This window comes from Grammomys surdaster, unplaced genomic scaffold, assembly GCF_004785775.1.
Source record: "Grammomys surdaster isolate TR1022 unplaced genomic scaffold, NIH_TR_1.0 174, whole genome shotgun sequence".
NCBI classification, from domain to species: domain Eukaryota; kingdom Metazoa; phylum Chordata; class Mammalia; order Rodentia; family Muridae; genus Grammomys; species Grammomys surdaster.
Window position 1 is genome coordinate 25,559,741 of NW_021604622.1, and position 24,705 is coordinate 25,584,445.

The 24,705-nt window shown below is 40.9% G+C and overlaps 1 protein-coding gene across 1 annotated transcript in view; it reads left to right on the plus strand.

Moving 5' to 3' along the window:
* Sema5a (semaphorin 5A) overlaps positions 1–24,705 on the plus strand; it is a 433,461-nt gene that overhangs the window by 397,279 nt on the left and 11,477 nt on the right. The window contains exons 17-21 of the mRNA XM_028767632.1: positions 8,953–9,178; positions 12,952–13,170; positions 19,425–19,595; positions 21,862–22,017; positions 22,706–22,753. Of these exons, the coding sequence (XP_028623465.1) occupies positions 8,953–9,178; positions 12,952–13,170; positions 19,425–19,595; positions 21,862–22,017; positions 22,706–22,753 (820 nt within the window). The remainder of the gene's footprint in view (positions 1–8,952; positions 9,179–12,951; positions 13,171–19,424; positions 19,596–21,861; positions 22,018–22,705; positions 22,754–24,705) is intronic.

Here is a 24,705-nt window from a genome sequence, read left to right on the forward strand (position 1 = left end):
GTAGTCATGGTCCTAATTTGACCTCAATGGGCATCTCTGAGAACAGATGGCTCCCATATCAACTCTTAAAGTATTCCTTACTTTAAGAATCCCCACATATCTTATTTTAAATTAGTGTTTCTTGGTCTTGCTTGACAATGGATGTCTTTGTGTATAGAAGGAGGTCATGGAATCAGAGGAAGGGGAACAGTTGGGACAGGAGACAGGATATGAGAATAGGGGATTAAGAATATAATAAGACTATAGTATGAAATGCCCGTAATGTTTCTTATAACTAATAAATACTAATAAAGTAAGGAGAATAAATGTTTTTATATGTCTCTATACCATTGATTAGCTTTGTATAGAGACCCACTTTAGAAAAAGCTTTGAAATTGATGCTTGGTTCTTCAAAGAACGGAGAGATCACCCTCTAGTAGAAGACCATAGATCTTGTGACCTAATCAATAGGTCACTACCCATCATCATCAAAGATCTCACCCACACTCTAGAGAAGATGGTTATGCAGTTGGGAGGTGGATTCTAGAGATATCTTTTAACCTATCTCTTACTCTGTGTGGCTACTTTGTGAATGTTCTCTTAGGATCAGAGCTGGGACTCCATAATCAAGTTGTCAAGGGGTCTGTAAAAGATGAGTTGGTACACAGGCCAGCTGTTTCTGTCATTTCACGTGGGCTTGCCCAGCCCATTACATGAAAATATACAGACCTCAAAAGTCTATAAGTATGTGGAAGTACTCACAGGCAACATAATTTTCTGGCAGGAAACCCCACAGGTGGTGTTTTGGTCTTTGTTTTTGTTTCTTTCCTAAAAATAATCTGCAGTGGTGGTTCCTAAGTATTCCTATAAAATCAAAATCCAAGATAGTTCTGTCAACCTATCTCATTATCAAGCCTTATATCATATCATGCAAAAGCTCACAGAACTCCTCATAAGAATGTTTAAAGTCTCCGCAGGCTCTCAAGCGGGAACAGCATACTAAACATTTTTCTTGGGAGAGCATAGGAGTCCAGAGAAAGTAAACAGACTTAAGGTTTCCTGTTTACTTCCCTCAAGAGTATGTGTTCACTTTACCCCAAAAGAATTTCTCATCTTATTGCAATATATTTGCCAGAGAAAAGATGTGTGCATCTTTACCTTTCAGTTCTGGAGACTAAGGATTTAAAGCTGTTTTAGTGAGAGAAAAAGTAGACAGATAGATCTTCTCATTTGAGAGGCAAGTTTGTAGAGACAAAAGTACCTACAAATCACAGCCTTGGCCACAAAGAAGGAGTCACACAGCAACATAGATTTTCTTATTCTCTTGATCTGTCTACAACAGTATTAGTAAAAAGCGTGTCTAAAACAGTGAGGGTGAAAGAAAACCAGCTTACTGTTTGTTATGTGCATACACATATATTCTACTTCACTTAGACAAATGCATGCACACACGCCTGCATAGCCTTTCTATGTAAGAAAGCACAGGAGTACTTGTTTGTTAGTATGCACTGGGAAGAATCTAGACTAGCTACGGTTAGAAAGTGAATGCATACTACAGACATTCTGAGGTACTGGGATTTCTCATTCTCCTTTAGGGTCATCATGATTCTCGTTTACTCTCAGGTTTTACCATGTGTCTTGGTTAGGCTTTTGTTGCTGTGAGGAGACACCACGACCACAGCAACTCTTAGTAAGGAAAACATTTGGTAAGGAAAACATTTAGTTGGTTCAGAGGGTTAGTCTATTATCATCATGGTGGAAAGCATGGTGACATGCAGGTAGACATGGTGCTGGAGAAGGAGCTGAGGATTCTCCATCTGCATCCCCAGGCACCAGGAAGAGAGGGACACTGGGCCTGGTTTAAGCTTCTGAGACCTCAAAGCCCACCCCTCAGTGACACACTTCCTCCAACAAAGTCACACCTACTCCAACAAGGCCACACCTTCTAATACTGCCATTTCCTATGGGCTAAGCATCCAAACACTTGGGGACCATTCCTATTCAAACCACCACACCACAGAAGCCCCTGAGGTGTTGGGCTCAGTTCATACTTCACTTGAACAGCAGTGATACCCATTGCCTCCATGGTTTGCCACCGAAGTTCACAGGTCCAGCCTGTGAAACTTCCTTGCAGATAAGTGACATATCTGAGGCCTAGGAGGGCTACTCAGGGAGGGGCTGTGTGTTTTTACAACTTTCCTGAAAAGGTTTATTATAGCTAAGAGTTTTCTGGTGGAACCCTTAAGGCCAATTAACTGTAAAATTATTTCACCTGCATCCTCTCTTTTTTTTTTAATTTTTACCCTTTTATGTCTTTTTCTTGCATTAATGCTCTAAGACTCCAACCACTGTATTGCATAAGAGAGATGAGAGTGGGAAAGAGAGAAAGCAATGTCTCAGACTTCCTCTGTTTAGTATAGTGTTGACTATAATGTTTAGCATATATTTGTGGAAATAAAATGGACTTGAGACTGGGGGGAGATACAAATGGCAGTGTATAGGGGTTGCTGACGTTGGCGGAGAAATTACTAAGTCACACTTTATTTGATAATTCTATTGTGATTTCTAACACTTCATGTGCTAATTTTAAAATTTAAAGCCTATGCTGTATCAAAAAGTAAACTGTTACCCAGGAGACTCTACTGAAATACCCACTGCTATGGGGGACAGGGAAATCATGAGTGGATTCCCATGTAAAATGACTCACCTTTGCCACAATACAGTTTTCACATTCAGTTTGTCTTCCCCTGTGCTTCTCTAGCCCTAGCGGTGTAGCAAGAATGCAGGAACAGCTTTTAGGCTCCTTCCCACATCGCTGTCTGTTACTAGTGGAAGCTGGATGTAGTGTTAGTGTTGATTGTTGGGGTGTCCTTTCACATTCTGAACCTCATTTAAAGGCATGCACTTTGGAATAGCTATCTAACCCTACAGCAAGAGTCAGTGTGCAGAAGTTTCTTGGTGTTAGGAGTTCATCATGTCTGAGCACTCAGCTCGCAGCTGATGAGATGAGTTCCTGATGTCTAATGATATCAGGACAATTATAAAGGGAGTAAGAACTGACCAGGAGGCTTGCTCTTCTCTTGCCACCCAGGGATTTGCCAACTGCTCAGGTTCCTATGGAAGATGATTATAACTCCTTCATGTTCAGGTCCTGAACCAGCATAAAATGCACAGTAGACAATGACATTGGTTATAAAGGAATTATATGATCTTAAACGATGAAGAACATGTTCACTCACACATACACATAGGTGCTGTAGTATGAAGTTGGTATGCTGGGTGGCTATGTGGTGGAAAACGGCACCCCTCGTACAAGGATAGATATTGTCATTGTAACATACACACACATCAGTGGTATTTGTCCCAATGGCAGTGGAAAGGATGGTGCAGGCTTTGACTTGTGAAACATTTGCCTACAATGACTTAATAGGTCTATTCAGTTCCACACATCCAAATACTAAAGACACGAGAAATACTATGATATCAACATGTGCATGGGCTTGCAATGTATGCACACAGAATGTACACCCATGCACATTTGTGGTTGATTTAGTAAAGTCTTGGTAAGAATTTTCACATCTACATCTTTGAAGACGCACACTAGAATTTTCATTCTGTCCAGTCATCTGATTTTGATATCATATTATAGTTGTCCGCATAAAGTAATCTAGGGTTCACTCACTCCTTTGCAATACTCTGCAAGTATTGTAAACAGTTATCAATTCACTGTCATAGTTCCTTATGTCTTCAACTCACTACTTAATGTGTTCAGTAATTCTCCTGGCATGTAAGACACATGGAACAAGGTTGTAATAAGTCTGTCCATATTATTGACTGGAGTTTCTGTCACCTGTGTTGTTTCTGCATCAGTTTCAACTGACTGACTTTTCATAGTAGGTTGTGGGTTTTTCACTCATTGTAAACCAGAATTTTAGAATGGATACTTGATATTGTAAGTTTGACCTGCTTCCGTGATGCTTGCTATTAGGAAAATAGACCAGAGTGCTGGGATATGACTAAATTGTGTAAATCCTGTTCGGTGATTTGGGTTCTTTCTTTTACAACTAAGCAGGGCAACATTTAGTCTCTGCTAAGTTGTTTTCCTCCCTAAAGAAGAGAGATTCTTCCTGTTACCCAAACAATGACCTGAGGATTCAAAGCTTGTCCCTCCCTGCTTGTGAAAGCTGGCACAATTCCCTGCCAATATTGGTTCATCTTTTTGAATAGGCCATTCTTTTTTCTCCTGTGTTTCTCTTAGGTCATCCTCACCTCTGTGAAATCTCTTTAAAGTTGTTTGCTCATTTTTACTCACTTGAATGCTTGGAGAGGGAGCTATTTATATCTCTAGGTTTTTATTTGTTTGTTATTCCTTTGAACATCTCTCCTTTCTGACTATATCCCATTTCTATCTCCTCCAGGTTTGAACTGAAGATGCCTTTCCATTTTCTTGGCCTCTCTCAGAGAACCTCTTTAGGACTGCTGTCATCCTCCTGAGGTTCCCTCCATTTTCACCACCATGCAGTAATCACTCTCTCATTGCCTAATGGCTAGCATCTCAAAACCAGTTGTCCGATGTTACTTTGGGCTATTTTGACAAAAGACTTCATTCTGTTGCTCTGTCTTGGTAGTGAGCAGGCTACTTTGTGACCATGCTAATCTGGATCAATGACATCCCCTTGCCTACCTTCCTAGGTATCACTAAATTAATTCTCAAAACGTCCTTTTGATCTTTTCTTCATGGTTTGAGGTCTGTTTGTGCCTTCAGAAGCACCAATGCCTGGGCACTTCACAACACAATAGAATTATTTTCTTGTTTCTTTTATGGAGGCTAATTTTCTGTCTCTGCATGCCAAGCTTAGTTACTGAATGAGAACTTGATAAATGTACACAGAAACCACAAACATTCCGTATGAGCATAAATTGGATTGTATATTCAGCTATTGATGAGAAGACTTTAAAGATGCTTCTCCCACTTTGTACTGAGCATGTGGCATGAAAATTCTTCTTGGATCATCTCCATCTCTGCACTTTATTTTTAATCTATAAAATGCTTTAATTTTTTTCCAAGGAAAAATAAACAGCAAAACAGGAGGCTCCACTTAACCATCTAAATTTGCTAACCAGATTTATGTGTATTCCTCTTGAATAGGATTATCTGAACCATGATCAACACGTTTTACAAATTTACCAAGCAAATTGTGTAACTGTGCTTCGCACTGGTGATAAAGATAAAATCTGAAAGTTCTTTTATCCATGCAAATTTGTGGTGTATAATGGAGGCAGAATTTAGACAGTTAAGCATGAGTGAAGTGCTTGCCTTGTTTCTCCAACATGAGCCTGAAGTGATGAGTAATCCTGCTCGTCTTCCCCTGAAGGAGAAGAAAGGTGGTTAAGATGGGGTGGGAAATGAACCCAAGAGATTCTGTAAGTGAAGAAAAGCAAAGGTGGGACAGCTGAGGCTCTCACAGATTTCTGGATTAAAATTTCAAATGAATGGTTTTATCTTTGCTGGCTGAGATAGAGAATCCATGGAGAGCACATTAGGAGAAAATGTCTTAAGATTGCCTTAGTATCTATTTCTATCAATTTCTACCAGAATAGTAAGACTCGTGTGTACCAAATAATACGAATTAAGTCCTTAAAAAATTTTTTGTAGAAAAATGAACATTTCTTTATTGTTTAACTGTGTGTTAGTCCTTCAAATTTGGATAGTCTTTGCAGCAGTAAACCAGTAAACTACAGCATATAGATTCAGCTAAATCATCTAAGAGATCACAACTGAATTGAATCAATGCATAATTTGGAAAATTAAGATTAAGCAGATTGGCCTCAACCATTTCCTAACCTTTCATAATTAGATACAAACGCAGGCAGAATCCAGCCTCAGAGTCCAGTAAACCAAGTCCTGAGTTGCCTGCTAAACTTCTGAGGAGATAGCAAACATGGATATAGATGCAGTTATTGGAGGTTTAGACACCATGAGCTCAACTTGGTGTTTGGCTACAGTGAGGCACAGTCACTGGAGGAATGTGTGACTTTCAGTACTTCTGGTAGATGCCAACCTAGACACTGGCGTCCACTTTCAAATGCAAGTAACACCCACAGATTTCAAAGGGTAGACATCACTAGGTGTGAAGAAGCTAGAGGCTCTTGGCCCCATAACAAGTAACAACCCAAGTATTCTATGGGCAATATTAAAGTCTCTGGTGCTAAAAATCTACACAGTTCACACATCAACTCCAATTGCATTTTAAGTCTACATTATCAAAGAATTACTGAATAGAACACTTGCCCGGCCAAGCTGTGTTGGGGTATCAGATGATAGTGTTGTATGGTTCTTTCAACCCAGCACTTCTTACATCAGACACAGAAGGGTTAAGATAGGGGCTTAGTCCCCTTCTTTCTGATCACCTCTATGCCAAGTACAAGAGAGAGCAGGCACATACTGTTTCCACCTGCTTGCCCAAGTGGGTTTATAGCATTCACTGGGGCTGTTTTTCCATTTAGCAGGCAGCATCCAAAATTTTACTGTCCTTAGAGAAAAATGAAGTCATTTATCTTTCTATTTTTGTTAGAGTGCGGATGGTGTGAATTGGTAGGAATGGCTAGGAGTATTAAGTTGGAGAAACAACGGTAGTAGTTTTACATGTTCCGTGTTAAATTCCTTTTGTTACAAACATAACTCCTGAGTAATTCTCATTGTGAAGAAGGAAGAAAACCATGTGAAGCCTACTTAAAATAATTAGAACAAGTAATATCAGAGTGCATTAGTCTTTCGGTTTAAGCTGCTGTCACACAGGGATGGCTGTTTCTTCTGCTGCTAGAAACTCCCATTTCTGTATTGGGGAGATTGTTTTTCACATCCTAACCCCATAAAATAGAAAAAGTAACCAGATTTCATTGTTTTCAGTGAAAAAAATAAATGAATCTAGACTCACAGAGATGACCCTGTGCAGAGAAATGTTAACACAGCCACCAACCTAGACATTGTGTTTAGAGGGACCTGCTTTTTAGGTGCCTATTGGTTGACATTTAGAAACTGTGTTTCAGGAATCTCTAGGCTGATTAGAACAGCTGGCTCTCTGTGCCCAAACTATTTATGGAAACAACACAGAAATTAATAAATTGGCAACTCTCCTAAAAAGTCAGGAGAAATAAATAAAAACATAAGCGATAAAAGATGCTCTAAGTTGGAGCTAAGGGATCATAACTAGATGATGAAATTCCATCAAGAACAAAGGACAGGGATAGCAAACATAAAGCAAAGCCATCAAGAAAGTCTCTAAAACAACAACAGCAAAAGCATCGATCTATAGATTGAAATAGTTTTCCAAAATAACCCAAATGCAGGTAGCTGATGAGGTAACTTTGCACTTCTCAGCTGTATCACTGAGAGACGCTAAGTATAGAAAATGTTCCTTTCTAAAGGAATATTTATTTTTGACCTAAAATTTCTACCAGTATTTTAATACAGTAGCATGTAGATGTTGTGTGAAGATAACAAGGCATGAGGTGTCTGTCTTGAAGACATCCTAACTCATGAATGCCACTAAGGATTTACTCCAGAAGCAAGCGAGTTGACTAAGGAGACTGATGACTTTCCCAACAAGAAATGGAAAAGGGGAAAAGCTGGCAGAGAAATGCAGAGGACCCAGCATAACTATCCTTGCCTTTCTATTGGGACTTCATACATAAATATGTTCTTCTTTATCTATCCTACCCCAAATTCCCTCCCGTCATTTCCTCTCCTACATCCAGATCTCATTTCCCTCCAAACTTCATGTGCTCCTTTTTTAGAAAGCCTACGGTGTCCATTTACTGTTTGTCATCCAAATGTGGGTGTGGGACCATCTACTGGAACATAAGTAACTTCTCACAGGCTGTATCTCTGAGTAAAACTTACTTCTTGCCCCAGCAGCCATAAATTGCCAGTATTTCCTCAGATAAGGGTAGGATTTCATGAGCGTCTGCATCACCCATGCTAGGTTTTTGATGGCTTGATCTTGTACAAGTCTTGTGCACACAGCCACAGCCACGATGTGCTCATGAGTGTAACGGTGCTTCTGTGTCCTGAAAACGACTTAATTCTTGATTTACATTTGTTTAACATTAATTTAAAACTTTACAGTATGCTCATAAGTAGGTGCATTGTGTTGTTAGTTTTCTCCAAGCCAAGTAACCATTATGGCTGAATGGAGGAATTGTGACACAGAACTGTCTCCATGATCCACTGTCTCTTCCTCATTCTGTCCACATTGTATTTATTACCAAGTGCACAGGTAAATGTGACAGGCATGTTTTTATCATCTATGTCCTATTTCCATCCCATCCAGGCAATGTGTCTCACTTGATAGATCTTCAAAACTATTCTCTACTGAGTTTCCAAGCCCCACCAACCAGTAGTTATATGTAGGCATGAAAGGATGGAAGAAAAACTGAGAAATGTCATAAATTAATAGGAGAAATAGAATGGAAAACCTCACAGGTTGGACATCATACCCTGTGCTGTGTGGATAGTCCATTATTCCATGCTATAAATGTGTTCTCAAGGTTTTTTAACATCCCTTAATCTCAAATGAAACCATCTTGCCTCTAAAGAGCATATTCTAGGTATAACACTTTAATAAAATAGCTAAACAAATATCAAGATAAACAACATTGTGAATAACTTATATAAAAAGGTGTCTTTTTAAGAAGTTACCAATGTTTTCTCCCATGCACTTTAGTTTACTGTCCCATGTTTATTGTATACACAGGAGAAAACATAGGTTTCTTCTGGAGATGACTTGAGAATTAAGGACTCTGGTAGGGAACAGTTTAACGTAAATGTGGCTTTGATTTTGTAAAGTAGTTTTGAGTATCTAAGGCGGCAAAGTTTTGAGGCCCCATGATATAGCCAAGAAGGAGTCCAACCCCCTCCCCCAGCTAGCTGTGTGCTGTAGGGTAAGACATGCTATGCATCTTCACCTCCAGGAATACCAGCCTTGTAACACCAATGCATGCCCAGAGCTGAAGAAGACCACACCGTGGACCCCCTGGACACCGGTCAACATCTCTGACAATGGAGGCCACTATGAGCAGCGGTTCCGCTACACCTGTAAAGCCCGACTGCCAGATCCAAATCTGCTGGAAGTAGGAAGGCAGAGGATAGAAATGCGGTACTGTTCCAGCGATGGGACCAGTGGCTGCTCCACAGACGGTAAGAAGGTCCTGTGGGGATTGGTCACTCCGTGGAAAGCCTTTGACTTTGTCTCTAAGGAAATAGAAAACTAGGGGGAGCCCCGGTTCAAACAATGTTGTGTTTATGGCAGATCCAAAATAGTTTGTGTGAGATTTACTTAGCAGAACAGAACATGATGAAAATAGTAGTTGGAATAAAAATAGCAGCAGAGCATATGATTTCACCCATCTTTAAAAAACCCCAAGTAAACAGAGATAGAAGTACATTTCTTTTTTGATACCATAAAGTGACTTTTCTGTTAAATAGCACATTTGATCTGACTAATAGTGTTTTGCCCTAGTGGTTGTGTTAATCCCTTCAGGGTGGTCATAGAAAGCCCAAGGCAGATCCAGCCCCACCCACTGCCTGGTCTAGGTATTACCTGTGATGGTACCTCAGGTAGATGTCTCCTGGAATTCATCTGTCTCCACTGCAGGAATGGTTGAACCTTTCTCTTGATATCTTCATTATTTTCTTTGGTCTTTCTTTTTTCTAATACTTTTGTCTAATTGCACAAAATATATTCTAGTTCATAAAAAAAAAAAGAGAGACACTCATGGAGAAGTTCCGAGAGGAGAGCATCATGAGAAAGACAATTAAATCTCCTGACAGAACATTCACTGGCATTACTCAACACTCTGTGATTGTGACCTTACTCAATTCTCCCAACACCAGTGTAACACAGAGTGTCCTAGTACAATCACTTTTATTTTCATAGATTGCTGTTCAATATATGGGGAGGGTCCCTCCAGTGATAAGGATAGCTTATTGGAACATGCAGATAGGGTGATATGTTTTGTAAAGTATGTTGGCATGATGCTGTGGGATGGGGGTTGCATCAAGGGAGGTCATGCTAAGAAGTCCTCTGCCCCAGGTACCAGCTATATGATGGGTCCAGTATAAAATGAAGTTTACTTGGGGGTATGAGAAGGGGGTGCTTAGAAGGGAATAGAGAGAGAAAAAGAGAGGACAGAGAGAAGAAAAAAAGAAGAGAAGAGGAGGGGAAGGGAGGGAAAAGAAGGTGAGGGAGGGGAGGGAGAAGAAGAAGGGGAGGGAGGGGAGGGGAAAGAAGGGGAGGGAGGGAAGGGGAAAGAAGGGGAGGGAGGGGAGGGGAAAGAAGGGGAAGGAGGGGAGGGGAAAAAAGGGGAGGGAGGGGAGGGGAAAGAAGGGGAGGGAGGGGAGGGGAGAAGAGGAGAGGAGGGGAGGAGGGAGAAGAGGAGAGGAGGGGAGGGGGGAGAAGAGGAGAGGAGGGGAGGGGAAGGGAGGGGAAGAAGGGGAGGGAGGGGAGGAGAAAGAAGGGAAGGGGAAAAGAGAGGAGAAAGGAGAGGAGAGGAGAGGAGACGAGAGGAGAGGAGGAGGAGGAGGAGGAGGAGGAGCCAGGAACTGTGGAGGGGGAGCAAAGAGAGGCCAGGAAGAGGGGTCAGAGAGAGGGAGAGAAGCCAAACAGTCCTTCTATAGCAAGCCAGACTTGTACTTGACTGTTGCTAGGTAACCGTTAGGTGAAGCATAGAAGTGCTAACATAGAGTACATTTATAGAGGGCACTGTGAGTTTCTTCTCCTATCCAAGTAAAGCTCTAAGAATGGGTCACACTGCTGTCATCTCACAGGTCCCCAAGCCTTCTCTGGGAGCAGGTAGCCTACCTAGATACCTGAGGAACAACCATTATTATTAAGCACTCTCCACTCTCAAAGCACCCCTCTTTATCCACTGTGCTTGCAGGTATTGACATACCTCAGATTGCTGTAGACTTTAACAGACCACCTCTTCATTTCTTAAAAGGGAAAGAGTCTATTCTAATAAAGGGTCTCATGAAAATGAACAAACCACCTAGAACTAATAGCATCGTCTGAAGGATGAGCAGCAGAGGGCAGTCAGTCTAGCTTCTTTTATAAAAACCCGCTGTTGCTCAAAGAAAAGAATTACCTGGAAATTCCAAGAGAAGGATAAAGGAGACCCAACTGAAAATGGACATTCTGTAATGGGTGATCTTGTCATTTCAATCAAGGTTATCAAATAAACTATGAGAACTCAAAGATGAATTTCAGATATTATTTCAATTTTTTCTATTTAATTCTGTGAGTTCAGTATAATTATATCCCATATAATTTCATAAACACACCTGTACCCTGTTAAGTTTTTGTAAGTCTATGTAGAAAACACATATCCTAAAATATTATTAATTCTTCATCTTAAATTAAAGTTTACCTTATCTTCCTTCATTTTATTTGTCAGATATGGTGACCTTTTTACCAACTCACTGGCAAACTTTTTCTGTATGGTCCGTGAACATTTATTTATTGTGGCATCAAAGTGAAAAGTTGAAAATGAATCATGGCATATCTTTGTAACTGACTTTATTTTCCTTCCTGAACACATTTTTTAAAATTCCTTCCATTGTCAGATACATATAAAACCAAAGCTAGTATGTTTTAAAGATTAATAGTATATATTCAGGAAAAATATTTTATAATTTTTAAGAATAATTTTATACAAAATTGTAAATCTTTATAAAACTCAAAAAAGATATCCTACATCTTATTAAAATCGTAAGCATTGCCCATGGCACAAAGAAAGGCAAACAGTCTGATTTTATGGTTGTGAGTTCTTAGGATCATCCTTATGTCATGTTATTGATGGCTTGAAAACTGAAAGTTGCTTCTGACCACACAACAGGAGGCTTAACTCTCCGTCCACCGTTGTTTGTTTATTGCTAACCCACAAAGCTCTGGATCATTCCAGAAAGCTGTTCCTGATACCTTTTCTCAGATGATCATCCTGCCTGTACCTCAGCATTTCTAAGCAAACAAGGAAGTTGTTAGAGATTATCTGTGGGGATTGGGTTTGGGGGCTGGCTTGTTTGAGGCTGTGTTGCTGGGATTGGGGGCTGGCTTGTTTGAGGCTGAGTTGCTGGGGTTAGGGGCTGGGTTGCTGGGCAGGTGGTGATGAAAATACCACTGTCCTAGAGACAATGAGAGAATGGGTTTAGGATTGCATTGGGTTGCATCTTCCTCAAACAAAAGGTAACTGAGTCTGGTAAAATAAGTTAAAATGCTCAGAGCAGGCCTGACACACAAGGAGCCTTCAAAAAGACAATTTCATGTTCTTGTAATGCTCACTGGCCCTCACCCCACCCCCATCCCACCCCCACTCCCTTTGGGAATGGGATCTGGGTAAAGTCTCTGGAGCAGAAGACTGTCTCTTTGTGGCCTTTGGATTCAAGGGGGGTTAACTCCTCTCACGGCATGAATACACACTGAAAAGGGGAACTGTCAAGAAACAGGCCTAAGTGTGTTCCTTTGTCCAGATGAAAATCTTTCCTGTAACACCAACCCATGGTGCAAGAGGACAGTTTACAGGAGAACTCTCAAGGGAAGGGAAGTGGGATCATTCTTTAGAGATATTTACAAAAAAGAAAGAGAGAGAGAGAGAGAGAGAGAGAGAGAGAGAGAGAGAGAGAGAGAGAGAGAAAGAGAAAAAGAAAAAAGAAAGAAAGGCAAGAATTAGCAATGTGGACTTGCTGTCTTCAAGCGTGTTAGCACATTCAGATGGAGTGTCTTGTGCACCGTAATTGGAAAGTGACTGCAGGAAAGAGTCTTGAATTATTGGAGGCTGCCATTCAGCTGCAGTGGGTTTTGGCTTTTGAAGTATGAAAAGGTTCAGTTGATTACTATGGTAATACTAGACATAAAGCACACAGCCTACACAAGAATAAAAATTCCTGTAGAATCACACTTTGAATTCCCTTGGCAGGACTTTCTGGAGACTTTCTACGAGCTGGGAGATATTCTGCCCATACAGTCAATGGGGCATGGTCAGCCTGGACCTCCTGGTCACAATGCAGCAGAGACTGCAGCAGGGGCATTCGGAACCGGAAACGTGTTTGCAACAACCCAGAACCCAAGTATGGGGGTATGCCATGCCTTGGCCCGTCGCTGGAGTTCCAGGAATGCAACATTTTACCCTGTCCAGGTAAGTGGATCACAGTGCAGGAAAGACTGGGAAAGCTGTGTGCTTGCCACCTTTAATTACTGAAGCCACTGGAGCCCTCTCCCCCTTTTGAGAGATATGTTCTTAAGAAGTGTGTGCAGAGATTGCAGCACCTGTTGGGAACTAGACAGGATAAAGGGAAAAGGAGTCCTGGATTCCTAACTCATCCTGGCTATCTAGACCCAAAGCGATACCACTGAAAATCTTCCATTAGTCTCTCTCCAAGAATACAGGCAGCTAGCCTGGGGCTGACAATGTTCTCCTCCCATATTGCTGGATACAGAGACAAACACAATATGCAATGAATTGCATCGTATATTATGCTTTTACAAGAAAGCACAGTATTCCCGGGAACCATTTTGTCTTAGTTACAGTTACTGTTACTGTGATGAAACACCACGCCTAAAAGCAACATGGGGAAGAAAAGATTTATTCACTCACAGTTCCATAGCATCAAAAGCAGTGAGGACAGCAACTCAAACAGGATGTGAACTAGAAGCAGGAGTTGATACAGAACGCATGGAGACTTGGTACCTACTAGATTGTTCCCTTTTGGCTTGCTCAGACTGCTTTCTAATAGAACACAGGCCCACCAGTCCAACGATGCCACCACACACAATGGGCTAGGCCCTCCCCATTAATCATTAATTAAGAAAATACCCTACAGGTTTGCTTATACCCTGATCTTATAAAGATTTTTTTTAATTGAAGTTCCCTCCTTTCAGAAGATTTAGCTTGTGTCAAGTTGACATAAAACTAGCTAGCATATACTCAGATCTTATGATCTTAGCCCTTTCACTAATGAAGCTGATGGTTCTTTGAAGTAGTTTTCAGAAATACATGTTGTCTCCAAAATAAGTGTTAATCACTTTCAGAATACAGACAGACCTAGCCTTTCCAATATGGCCACTACGAAGTCCATAGAGTCACACTGCCACAGTACTACACCCGGGACACCAGCCAGCTCCCAATTCCACCTCACCTTTTATAAAGAGAGGCTCACCTCATGAGTGAAACCCTCTATGGATGGAGTTCTTTTCTGGAGACTGGTAGAGCTATGTGTCACCTGGCTGCCTCATAGTTTCAGGCTCTTTAACACAATGTCTCAAAGCCTTTATAGCCTTATCCCTGTGTAAACCATATACCTGACTGAAAGCCCAAGAGGTTAAGGCCTGCTGAGCAGGCTTACACACCATAATTACCTCAGAGACAACACAAGGCTGACACACCGAAAAATATCGATGGGCCATTGTCAGATGATGAGGGAACAAAGCACTGAATAATTGATCTTCCTTCAACAGAGCACACTATTGATTTGTACACTATATTTCTCATCAGTATGTGTGGGTGTATGGGTGTGTGTGTGTGTGTGTGTGTGTGTGTGTGTGTAAATAACGTTAGCCTAATATAGTCACTGATCTCTGGTTTTGTAACATGATAAAATGCAGTGACCGACCACATCAGTTGAAGACATACTAATTAGACTCATAACAGACAATGCCAACCACTGTACTGTGAGCCTAGTATTGAGGAAGGATTTAGTAGGAGCCTAGTAGGAAGGAGTTTGTCAAATTGACAAACAGGAATGAGAAATCCTGTGTAGGAGAGACTCATTCCAAGTATTGGGTACATTGCTTTTAAGAGCATAAAAGTCTTAGCATCTATTCCTTTAGATTAAATAGAACTTTCTAAATCGTTTGAGTAATAAACTGCCTTATAAGAATTGAATAAGCATTTGTGGATGAGACAGTAGGTGGGTAGATGAATGATTAGATATGATTAGATAGATGGATATCTGGGTTACTCTTTGGATGGGTGGGTGACAGATGGCTGGCTGGATGATGGATGGGTAGATATATGGATATATGAATAGATACATGGATATATGGTAATGGATTGATAGACATGTAGGTAACGTTGAAATCAAGACCCCAGCTTTGTATCACATGATCTTCCTTTTGTAAATAACTAATTGTTTGAGACTGTGATAAATTTACCATTCCACCCTTTCTCTTTCCTCCCTTCAGTGTCCCCTGCGCCTCTTGCTCTCTTTTCAGTCATGACTACGTTCATGGCTACTTAATTATCACGTGTTCAAGCTATATAATATTACTTTTATAAATGTGTTTAGGGCTTGGCATTTGGTATTTGATAACCAATTAGTGTGCTCTTCCCTGGGGAAATCTATTTCTCGTACTTGCAGCATTTCTTACGTACCTATAGTTCTTTGTGTAAAGTGGTGGACTCATGAGCTCTTCCCGTTCCACATTACAATGATATTATCACAATGATATTAGTCTTGCTCAGGTCGTTCTTAGGCACAGGTTGGTGAGATTTTCTGAATGTAGCTTCTGACTACATCCTACATTACTAAGAGTCACAGCCTCACACTTCATCTCCTGATCCTTTTGCTCTTATAGCCCTTGCTCACACCCATTGACAATATTCTCTGAGCCCTGAGTGCAGTAGTTATGCCGTAGATATCATCTACTATGACCGAGCTCCACAGTTTTGTATTTTGATCCATTTTGGTTCTCTGTGATACTCTCTGTCTGTTGAAAAGCAAAACTATCTATAGTCACTTATCTTTGGCTGTAAGTATAAATATTTGCAATATAGGTAGGAATGATGCTGGTTTAAGAAAGGGACAGTTGTATATTTTCCTCCTCCAAGATTCATGACTTCACTAGCCCTGAGTAGTTGACTAGCTTCCAATGCTAGGCATGATTTCCCTCTTGTTGACTCAGCCTGCAGTCCAGTTAGAGAGATTTTGGTTACTGCCAAGTGTGTGCATATCACTACTGCACCTTTAGAGTTATGGCTTCGTGATGTTAATTGTTGTGGTTCATAGAGGAGTAGGATTATTGGTTGCTTTTCTTCTTTAGAAAATTTCGTAGTACCGTCTGGATATCATGAAAATTACTTCTCAGGGATCTGGGTTTGGAGTTAGATCCACCTCAGGATCTCTGGGTCCTGTGACTGAAGTAGATGGGTATCTTCAGAAGTAGAACACCTTACATCTCTGGAAGGCAACTGGATGCAACAACAATAGCCTATATTTTGTGAGTCTCTTGGACAACCCTAACTTATAACCCAAATAAGGGCTTTTAAAAAGTATTGTTGGGTTTTATGGTCTATAGATAATATATAGCTCTTGTGGAGAACATTGTTAGCCTAGATGGAAAACTTTTATTTATACTATATGCAGTAAATAGTATATATAACATATAATATATATATTATATATTATATAATATATAATACATAAAATATATAATATATAATATATAGTGTAGATATTTGTAAGTATATAGTTAATAGTTATGATTCCTTATGAGTTTTTCAGACATTTTACTGTTATTTTACCCTCCCTCTGGATTTACATCTCTCTCCTCTCCATAATTAAAGTCCACTTGCCCACCACTTTCAGATCATATATTCTCTGCTATTCCTCTCTCTCTTGTTCCCAGCATCACCACTTCACTATGAGCCCTTTCCACTTTCCAGGTTTCTGCAGTTACTCCAGGCTATATACTCACATCTGACAATTTGGAGCTAAAGGCTTCAGACTAGAGAGAACATTTGTCTAAGTCTGAGTTACACCATTCAATGTGATCTTTTCGAGTTCCTCCCATTTACTGGTAGCCAAAGTTTTCAGTGATGTCTTTGGTCCTGCAGCTGTGCTAGTCCCCTGATGCCTGTATGCTTGAATTTCTCCAGCCTCAGGATATTCTTCTTCAGACCACACAACTTTCCCAGCTGATGCTGAGACGCTGGGAAAGGTCATAGAGTTGCTCTTTCCCACAGCCCATGTGGAAAGATTCTTCCCCTGGGTGCTTGGAGGCAGCGTGGGTGTTATCACTAGATTTAAATCAGGGCTGTGAACTTAAGCCAAGGAGAATGTCATAGGAATGCCATCTCGCTCTTTTCTAGACTCTAAACTTAATTTCTTGTGTGCATTAGTAGCCTCTGTGGATTCCTAGAGATGCTTGGATGTAGTCCTGGTCCCTGAGGGCAAATGTTTCTTGTCCATATCAGGGACAAGCATCATCTGTGATAGTTTTAATTTTATTTTTGTTGACTTGCTGTGGAGCCAAGATTATGTGTACATGGCCTGAATATCTTAAAATAACTCTGTCCTCTTTTTCTTTTAAAAGCCAAGATTTCTTTGTGGGATTGGCCATATCTTTCAACCAGGGACTAGTTAAATTCAAGGTTGAATGAGTGAAGACAAACTTTTTCTCCCATGTCCTATAAAGTTCCTAAAAATGTGATAATGTGTAACTCAGCTATGAGCTGGAAGGAAGCACCGCCCTCCATGGGCTGACCTATACAGCCAAAAGAAGCCATATTTAGGGCAACTTTTACCTAATTTAGAGCATTTTCTTAAAAAAAAACCTTACATTTTAACCCTATTAGATTCCTAGTGATCAATTACAAAATGCACTACCATTTATTAATGTTCTCAGATATTGCAAACAGATGAACAGGTAAGGACACTTGCTATGCAAGCATGGAGATTTACGTTTGAGTTCTCAAAATCCATGTAAATAGGCATGTCTGCATGTACCTGCAACCTCAGCACTGAGAGAAAGGATAGGCAGATCCCAAGAGCTCCTTGGCCAGTAAGCCTAGTCAAAATGGTGATCTGAGTGAGAGCCCATGTCAAAGCAATAAGACAGAGGGAGCATGAAAGTAGAAGGCACCCAATTTCCTACTCTGGCCTTTGTGTGCAAGCCCATGAGGGTATAGCTGGGCTGGGAAGATAGCTGAGCAGAGGAGTGCTTGAATTCTGGAGGATGTGGCTCTATCTGTGACACTAATATAAGAAAATAAATAAGGAAGTAAGTAATAAAGTCAAGCACATACTAAAATGATTATTCTTTACCCTTGGAACCTGCTCCTGAGTAATTTGTCCCAACATTGAGAGGCACGTGACTGTTTCTGTTCATCTTGTTTTTTCTGCTGGAATTCGATGCGGCTGTAAAGACTCTAGACTGTAGACCTTGACTGTCAAAACTAGAGACAACAGATGGTTCTTTGTTGCTATGTGTATTCAAATGAGAAGAAAGTAACTTCACAGTCACCCATAAAACCCAGCACAGTAAGCATAAGTTCTTTTGATAAGATTTAACTCACAAGGTTCCATTTGCCATTCTTCTGTAAACAATAAGGCCCAGGGAAAAGGAACAAGCGCACAGTGACTCAGACTAGGGACTCTGACAGGCGTGTTCTCTCCGGAGAACAATACAGAAACCTGTGGTATGTTGGGGACACCGTGTTTTCTATCTGTAGCATTTTTATGTCCTTGGATCTTCACATAAGCAGACAGAGAGCACAGGACTTCTACTCAGTGATTCTTTGGAAGAGAAAAATCCCTACAGTTCCTCAGAGTAGAAATGTGTGGCCCGGGCTTCAGAATGCTGAAGAATCAGTATCACAAGTTCTTCATGAGCTAACATGCTGCAAATGCACCACTTTGTTGCTCTGACCACCCACAGTGTGACTGGCACTTGGGGGTTAATTATGCAGCTTTATTTTGCTCTCTTTCATCACTGCTGACCGTACTCTGTTTTGGTCTTTTTGTAGCAGACCAGTATTTAACTAAAATCCCAACACTGTTTTTTTTTTAACTACTATTGAACTATTTAATATATAACTTTCATTTCAACCAGAATAGTTCTTCGTAATTAATTGCTTTCTTTCCTTGAAAGACTAAGGATCTAAGCTTCAGGGTGTTTGTCTAATCTTCTCATGAACTGGTCTTACTTAGGATACGTTAAGTGGTAATTCAAGCCATGGGCAGAATCCAGCATGGGCGGCAAGAATTATGTGCCTTGTAAGGAGGTCTGTTGCCTGCATTATTGATCCTTAGCTTTAGGACTTTTCAAGCCAGCTAGATAATAAAAACAGCCAAGGTGAGAACTAGCTAGGTGCTACTTATTAATTATTATGACATGCGATTCATGGTTCCAGGGCTAGAAGCTTCAAGTCACTTACTTTGATGATGCTTAGAAATTATATGTTTTGAAATATTTTCTGGAGAACAAATAGGGGAACTAGACAGTGTTGGAAAGATTCTTCAAATCTATATCTACCACCAAGTAGGAAACATCAAATGGCCCCACACCATGAGTGGCTTTTGCTGTCTTTTATATGGCATATCCTATCTCTACAAGTGTCATATTGGTCTGGTGGGGACGTAAGAAGTTCTACGTTTTTGTGTCCTTTTCCAGTGGATGGTGTGTGGTCTTGCTGGTCGTCCTGGTCTAAATGCTCAGCAACCTGTGGGGGTGGGCACTACATGAGAACCCGTTCGTGTACGAATCCAGCCCCAGCGTACGGAGGGGACATCTGCCTGGGACTGCACACAGAAGAGGCACTCTGCAACACACAGACCTGCCCAGGTACACAAAGCATTGCTTACTACATGACGATAGTGCAAACTCACCTTTCTTAATTCTGAATGATGAAATTAAGGATTTCAATTCACAGTAAATACTGGAAATAGAAGAATGGATGGCAAATCAGTCTCACATTGTCACCCCCTAATGTGATTTAATAACATATGGTTCTACAGCAACATAGATTTCACATTGTCCTCTCTTCAGTTTACAAATGGGAAAGGGTATATATTTTGGGGTGGGGGGCATCTAAACTACCTACCTACAAAATGTACCCCAACTCAACTTTGACCTGGCTAACTTACACTGATGACTCTCACGTAGCAACTTGCTTTGCTAGGTAAGAGAGTAGATTGTAGAAAGTGCGTGGAAAGCAAGCCAGCATTTGTAGTGTCCCCACGCTGGCTGATGTGATGTGATTCAGTGGGAGAGTCGCCTATGGCTCCTTCTTACACAGCCTATCCCTGCCCAGAATATGCTGGAGGCTTAGAACAAGTCCAGAAATGTTCCAAGGGAGCACAGGGCATTGTGAGAGGATACGTTACTCAGGGTCAGGGCTATACTCAGAGGCAGTACAGCTAAAGAAAATATAATACATAAAGTCCAGTATCTTAGTTAGAGTTTCTATTTCTACACAAAACACAATGACCAAGAAGCGAATTGGGGAGGAAAGGGTTTATTCAGCTTACACTTCTACGTTGCTGTTCCTCACCAAAGGAAGTCAGGACAGAAACTCACACAGGGCAGGAACTTGGAGGCAGGAGCTGATGCAGAGGCCATGGAGGAATGTTGCTTACTGGCTAGCTTCCCCTGGCTTGCTCAGCTTGCTTTCTTATAGAACCCAGGACTACCAACCCAGGGATGGCACCACCCACAATGTGCTGGGCCCTTCCACCTTTGATCACTAATTGAGAAATTGCCTTCCAGCTGGATCTCATGGAGGCATTTCTTCAAAGGAGGCTTCTTTCTCTGTGATAACTCCAACTTGTATCAAGTTGACACACTAAACCAGCCAGTACATCCAGTCAGTTGTCAGAGAATCAAAGCAAAGCAAACAACAAGAATTAGTGATAGGAGGAAGTGAGCCTCTTCAGGACCATGGCTGGTGGAGCTCTGGGCTCTGTGGTTGGCAAAGAATGTATTAGATAGCCTTTTACCCAAGACCTAGCACTCTGACATACAGAATCACTTGGGGTGAAAACACAATGCTTTCCTACATTTAACCTTAACAGTGAAACACTTCATCAATATGTATATACAGGTATATTTAAAGAGACCTTGAACCAAATTCTTTTTTTATTGGATATTTTATTTATTTACAATACAAATATCATTTTCTTTCCCCATTTCCCCTTCTAAGAACCCCCTATCCTATACGCCCTCTTCCTTTATGCTTTTATACCATTTGATTACATGCATGTATTAAGGTCAGTTCTAGGTTGAGGGTCTAGCAATACAATAGATGCAAATGGTCGAGAAACAAGCAATACAATAAATACAAATAGTCAAAGAGAAAGCAAGGCATTAAACCCAATTATGTGAACACTCCTGTGATCACTCTTGAACCAGATTCTTATAATCATTCCAAAGACCAGTCTTTTATGTATGCCTTTGAGAGAACAAGTCAGTAATGTCCTGTCATTGCTCATCGTTTGGCCTTGACCCAGAACATGGGAATTGTCTTTATTCCTGTCACCAGGACTGAAATAAAATGAACTCTTCCTCAAGTCTGGCTTGGCTTTGGCATAGTAACTTTTCAGAGTTCTTTTTATTGCAAAATAAAGACACTTTAAACTTTCATTTAGATACCAGGGATTTCCCATTAGTGTGAGATGCTGGCCAACATGGGTCCAGTGGGAAATGCCCAGCAAATAATCCGAGGACATCTTTGTAGGGGGCTTACTCTGTAAGGAATGGTGGCTGCACTGGTGATTTCTGACTCCCTGAAGTCACATTTGTCTCAAGAGTTAGTTTATTGACTATTTAAATAAAATGACTCACAGAATGGAAATGATATGGGATTTAGATTTAGAGCACTTACTTTATATATATTATATCTGGTTTAAATTTATTCCTATATTTACTCATCCTCATGTGGATTTATTTACTGGGTTGTTAGAAACTATGACCACATCTTATTTATGCACAGAGCCATTAAATACAGAGTGTGAGAGTCTAAAGAGCAGTGTAACTTCATGGGGATTTTGTGTTGGTCAATATCATCAGGTAGCCCTGCCTCTCCCCCTCTCCCTTCTTCTGGTCTCTGCAGAGAGTTGGTCAGAGTGGTCAGACTGGTCCGTGTGTGATGCATCTGGTACCCAGGTCCGTGCTCGGCAGTGCATCCTTCTGTTTCCTGTGGGCAGCCAGTGTTCTGGAAATACTACAGAGAGCCGGCCTTGTGTATTTGACTCTAATTTCATCCCAGGTAAGGGCAGAGGTGTTTATCAGTGTGAACAGAGTCATTCTAATATCCAGAGAGGAAATGAGCCATTGGGTCAGGCTTTCATCTGCTCTTTGAGGCTCTTTGATGAATTAAAAATGATCCTGTCAACTGTTGTGGCTTCAAGGTGACTGGAATATAGATTTACAGGTAACTAGACTGGAATTTAACACAATGTCTTATGTAATTTATTGATTCTAATATAGTCTGAGAATTTCACCACAAAATTTGAAAACTAATTGCTTGTTTTTAATATCACCTTAAATTCTTTGCTATGAAAATATGATGTACTTGTTGCAGAGAAAAGGGCCATTGTCTTCATGTAATTCTCAATATACCAGGGGACACAGATGTCTGTCACTAGTGTTGCCTTGAAAAAGAGGTTGGTAGTTCCTTTTTCCACAGGCTTTTTGTTTTAATGGAATAATCATCATTTAGTTATCATAGGGGACACTCACTTGTTATACTGACCCTGTAGGTGTCCTGTTCTATGTATATAAACCCGTGAACACCAACTCTGTGCACGTAACTAACAAACTCCATGTTAATTAACCAAGTTTTTGAACCTTAGACTCATATTGAATTCAACATCGTTGGTGCTTGCAAATAAAGCATGAATGTAAATTTTCCTCCCAAATCCTTTGTCCATTATGACTGGATTTTTGTTTTCCAGAAGTGTCTGTGGCAAGATCCAGCAGCGTAGAAGAGAAAAGGTGTGGAGGTGAGTTCTCCTGTTAACAGAGCTCTGGTGGGGACTCTGACATGTGACAACCATTTTCTTCCCGGTAGGTTCCACCATTGGATGAGAGTGGCAGGCCAGAGAAGCCCCTGATTACCCCCTCATGTTGGTCGTGATCTCTCAGATACTGCACTAAATGCTTCTAGAGACAGACATATCCTATCAGCATCTTACAAAGTTGCCACAGTCTACAGTGGTCTGTGGGAGACACTTGGAAACAGGCTTTGGAAGTTAACATTTTCCCAAACCCAGAAGAGAGACTTAGCACCCAGCACAGGCTCTGGTATTTAGAATTAGCTACACTAGTTATGCTGTTATCAGGTATGAGCTAAAGGAGTCAGTCAGTCGCCATATCATTGCAGCCAGATGAGTGAAGAATAACAGTTTTCAGGGATTTTATATTGGGAATTGTACTAAACGAGTAGTAAACCTTGGTTTTAATCTACACTGTATATGTGAGGGCCATGGAGTTCACTGATGTGAGGCTACTGTCTCATGTCCAAGTGAGTCATACATAAGGGGTGATTATCCTCGTAGCAGGCTGCTATGGGAATTTTAAGTTGACAATTGATCCTAGAAAATGGATCCAAGTAGATCACTGGGAGATATGCACGAGGCTTCCACTGCAGTCCTGTCAGGGGCATACTCTTGGTCAACACCAACATTTCAGCCAGATGGCATGGTGACCTTCAGGAAATGCAGGTTAGGGAGGCAGAAGTGCACAATTTGTGTTCTGTCTTTAGAGAGGTCAATACAGACCCGAGGGTCTCATAGGTGGCACCTCTGACTTGCCGCCAGGGTCTCTCAGTTTCTTTTAGCCCTGGAAGAATAGCTGGCTCTTGAGCAAGTCTAGCATCTAGCCTGGTGATGTTATTGGCTAAATCTCAGAGAGTGTAGTTACTCTGCATTGTTAGGAAACTGACTGTTGTAACCTTTACGCTACTGGCATTGCTGTGCCAGCATGAGCAGGTAAATGGATCTTAGGCTGTAGCTGATGGGCTTAATATAACTGATTGCCTAGCATGAGTGTGTGGGAGATTTAGAAAATGTTATATATGTTTTATCCACATTAATGGGCAGAAAGCAATCCAAATGAACCAACTAGGTGGTTGGTCTCTGTTCTAGCCTTACTGTCCAAAAATCAAGAAAAAAAGAATGGGCTAATAACCAGGATTAGTAGAGAAAGGTGTCTGCCACAAAGACTAATAATCAGAGTTCCATCCCAAGATCATACGTAGTGAAAGGAGAGAACGGACTCTTAAAACTTGATCTTTGTCCTTGGTACCTTCACATATGTATGAGTGTGAGCACACACACACACGCGCACACACTCGAATACACACACATATACACACTCACACACAATCCATAAGAAATTGTTAAAGAAAATGGCATATTTTAGGGAAGCGCCACAGTGTGCAGAATCTAAAGAGATTTAGTAGGCACCATTTTTCCCTCTGCAGAAGATGTGTTCCTACTGAGATTTCTTTCCACTTAGCTATTTTTAGTTGCAGGAGACACAAAGACTGAATAATCTCGTCATAAAGATGTCAGCTGGCCACAGCTTCCCCAGGCACCTGCAGGAATAATTCATCTGACTAATGACGCACATCTGCATAAGGAAACCATTGTACATCTCCCATATGCGACGATGAAATATGAGTTATCAGGGCAGTAGAATATATTTTTATCAGTATGTGGCACTGACTCAGGGGAGTCCTAGCAGCTAAAATAGACAGAAATAAGAACTCATGTGAGATCAGCCTTGCTAATCATTGCTTTAGCTACAATCCTCAGGAAAAACAACACAATTCTAGTGGTTGCTGGTGGGAGGGGTGCACAATGCTTTAAGCCACAGTCAGATGCTGTGAGTCCTGCCCCACTACAGTCTCTATGACAAAGCAGGACATGCTCAAGGTTTGTAACTTCCCTTT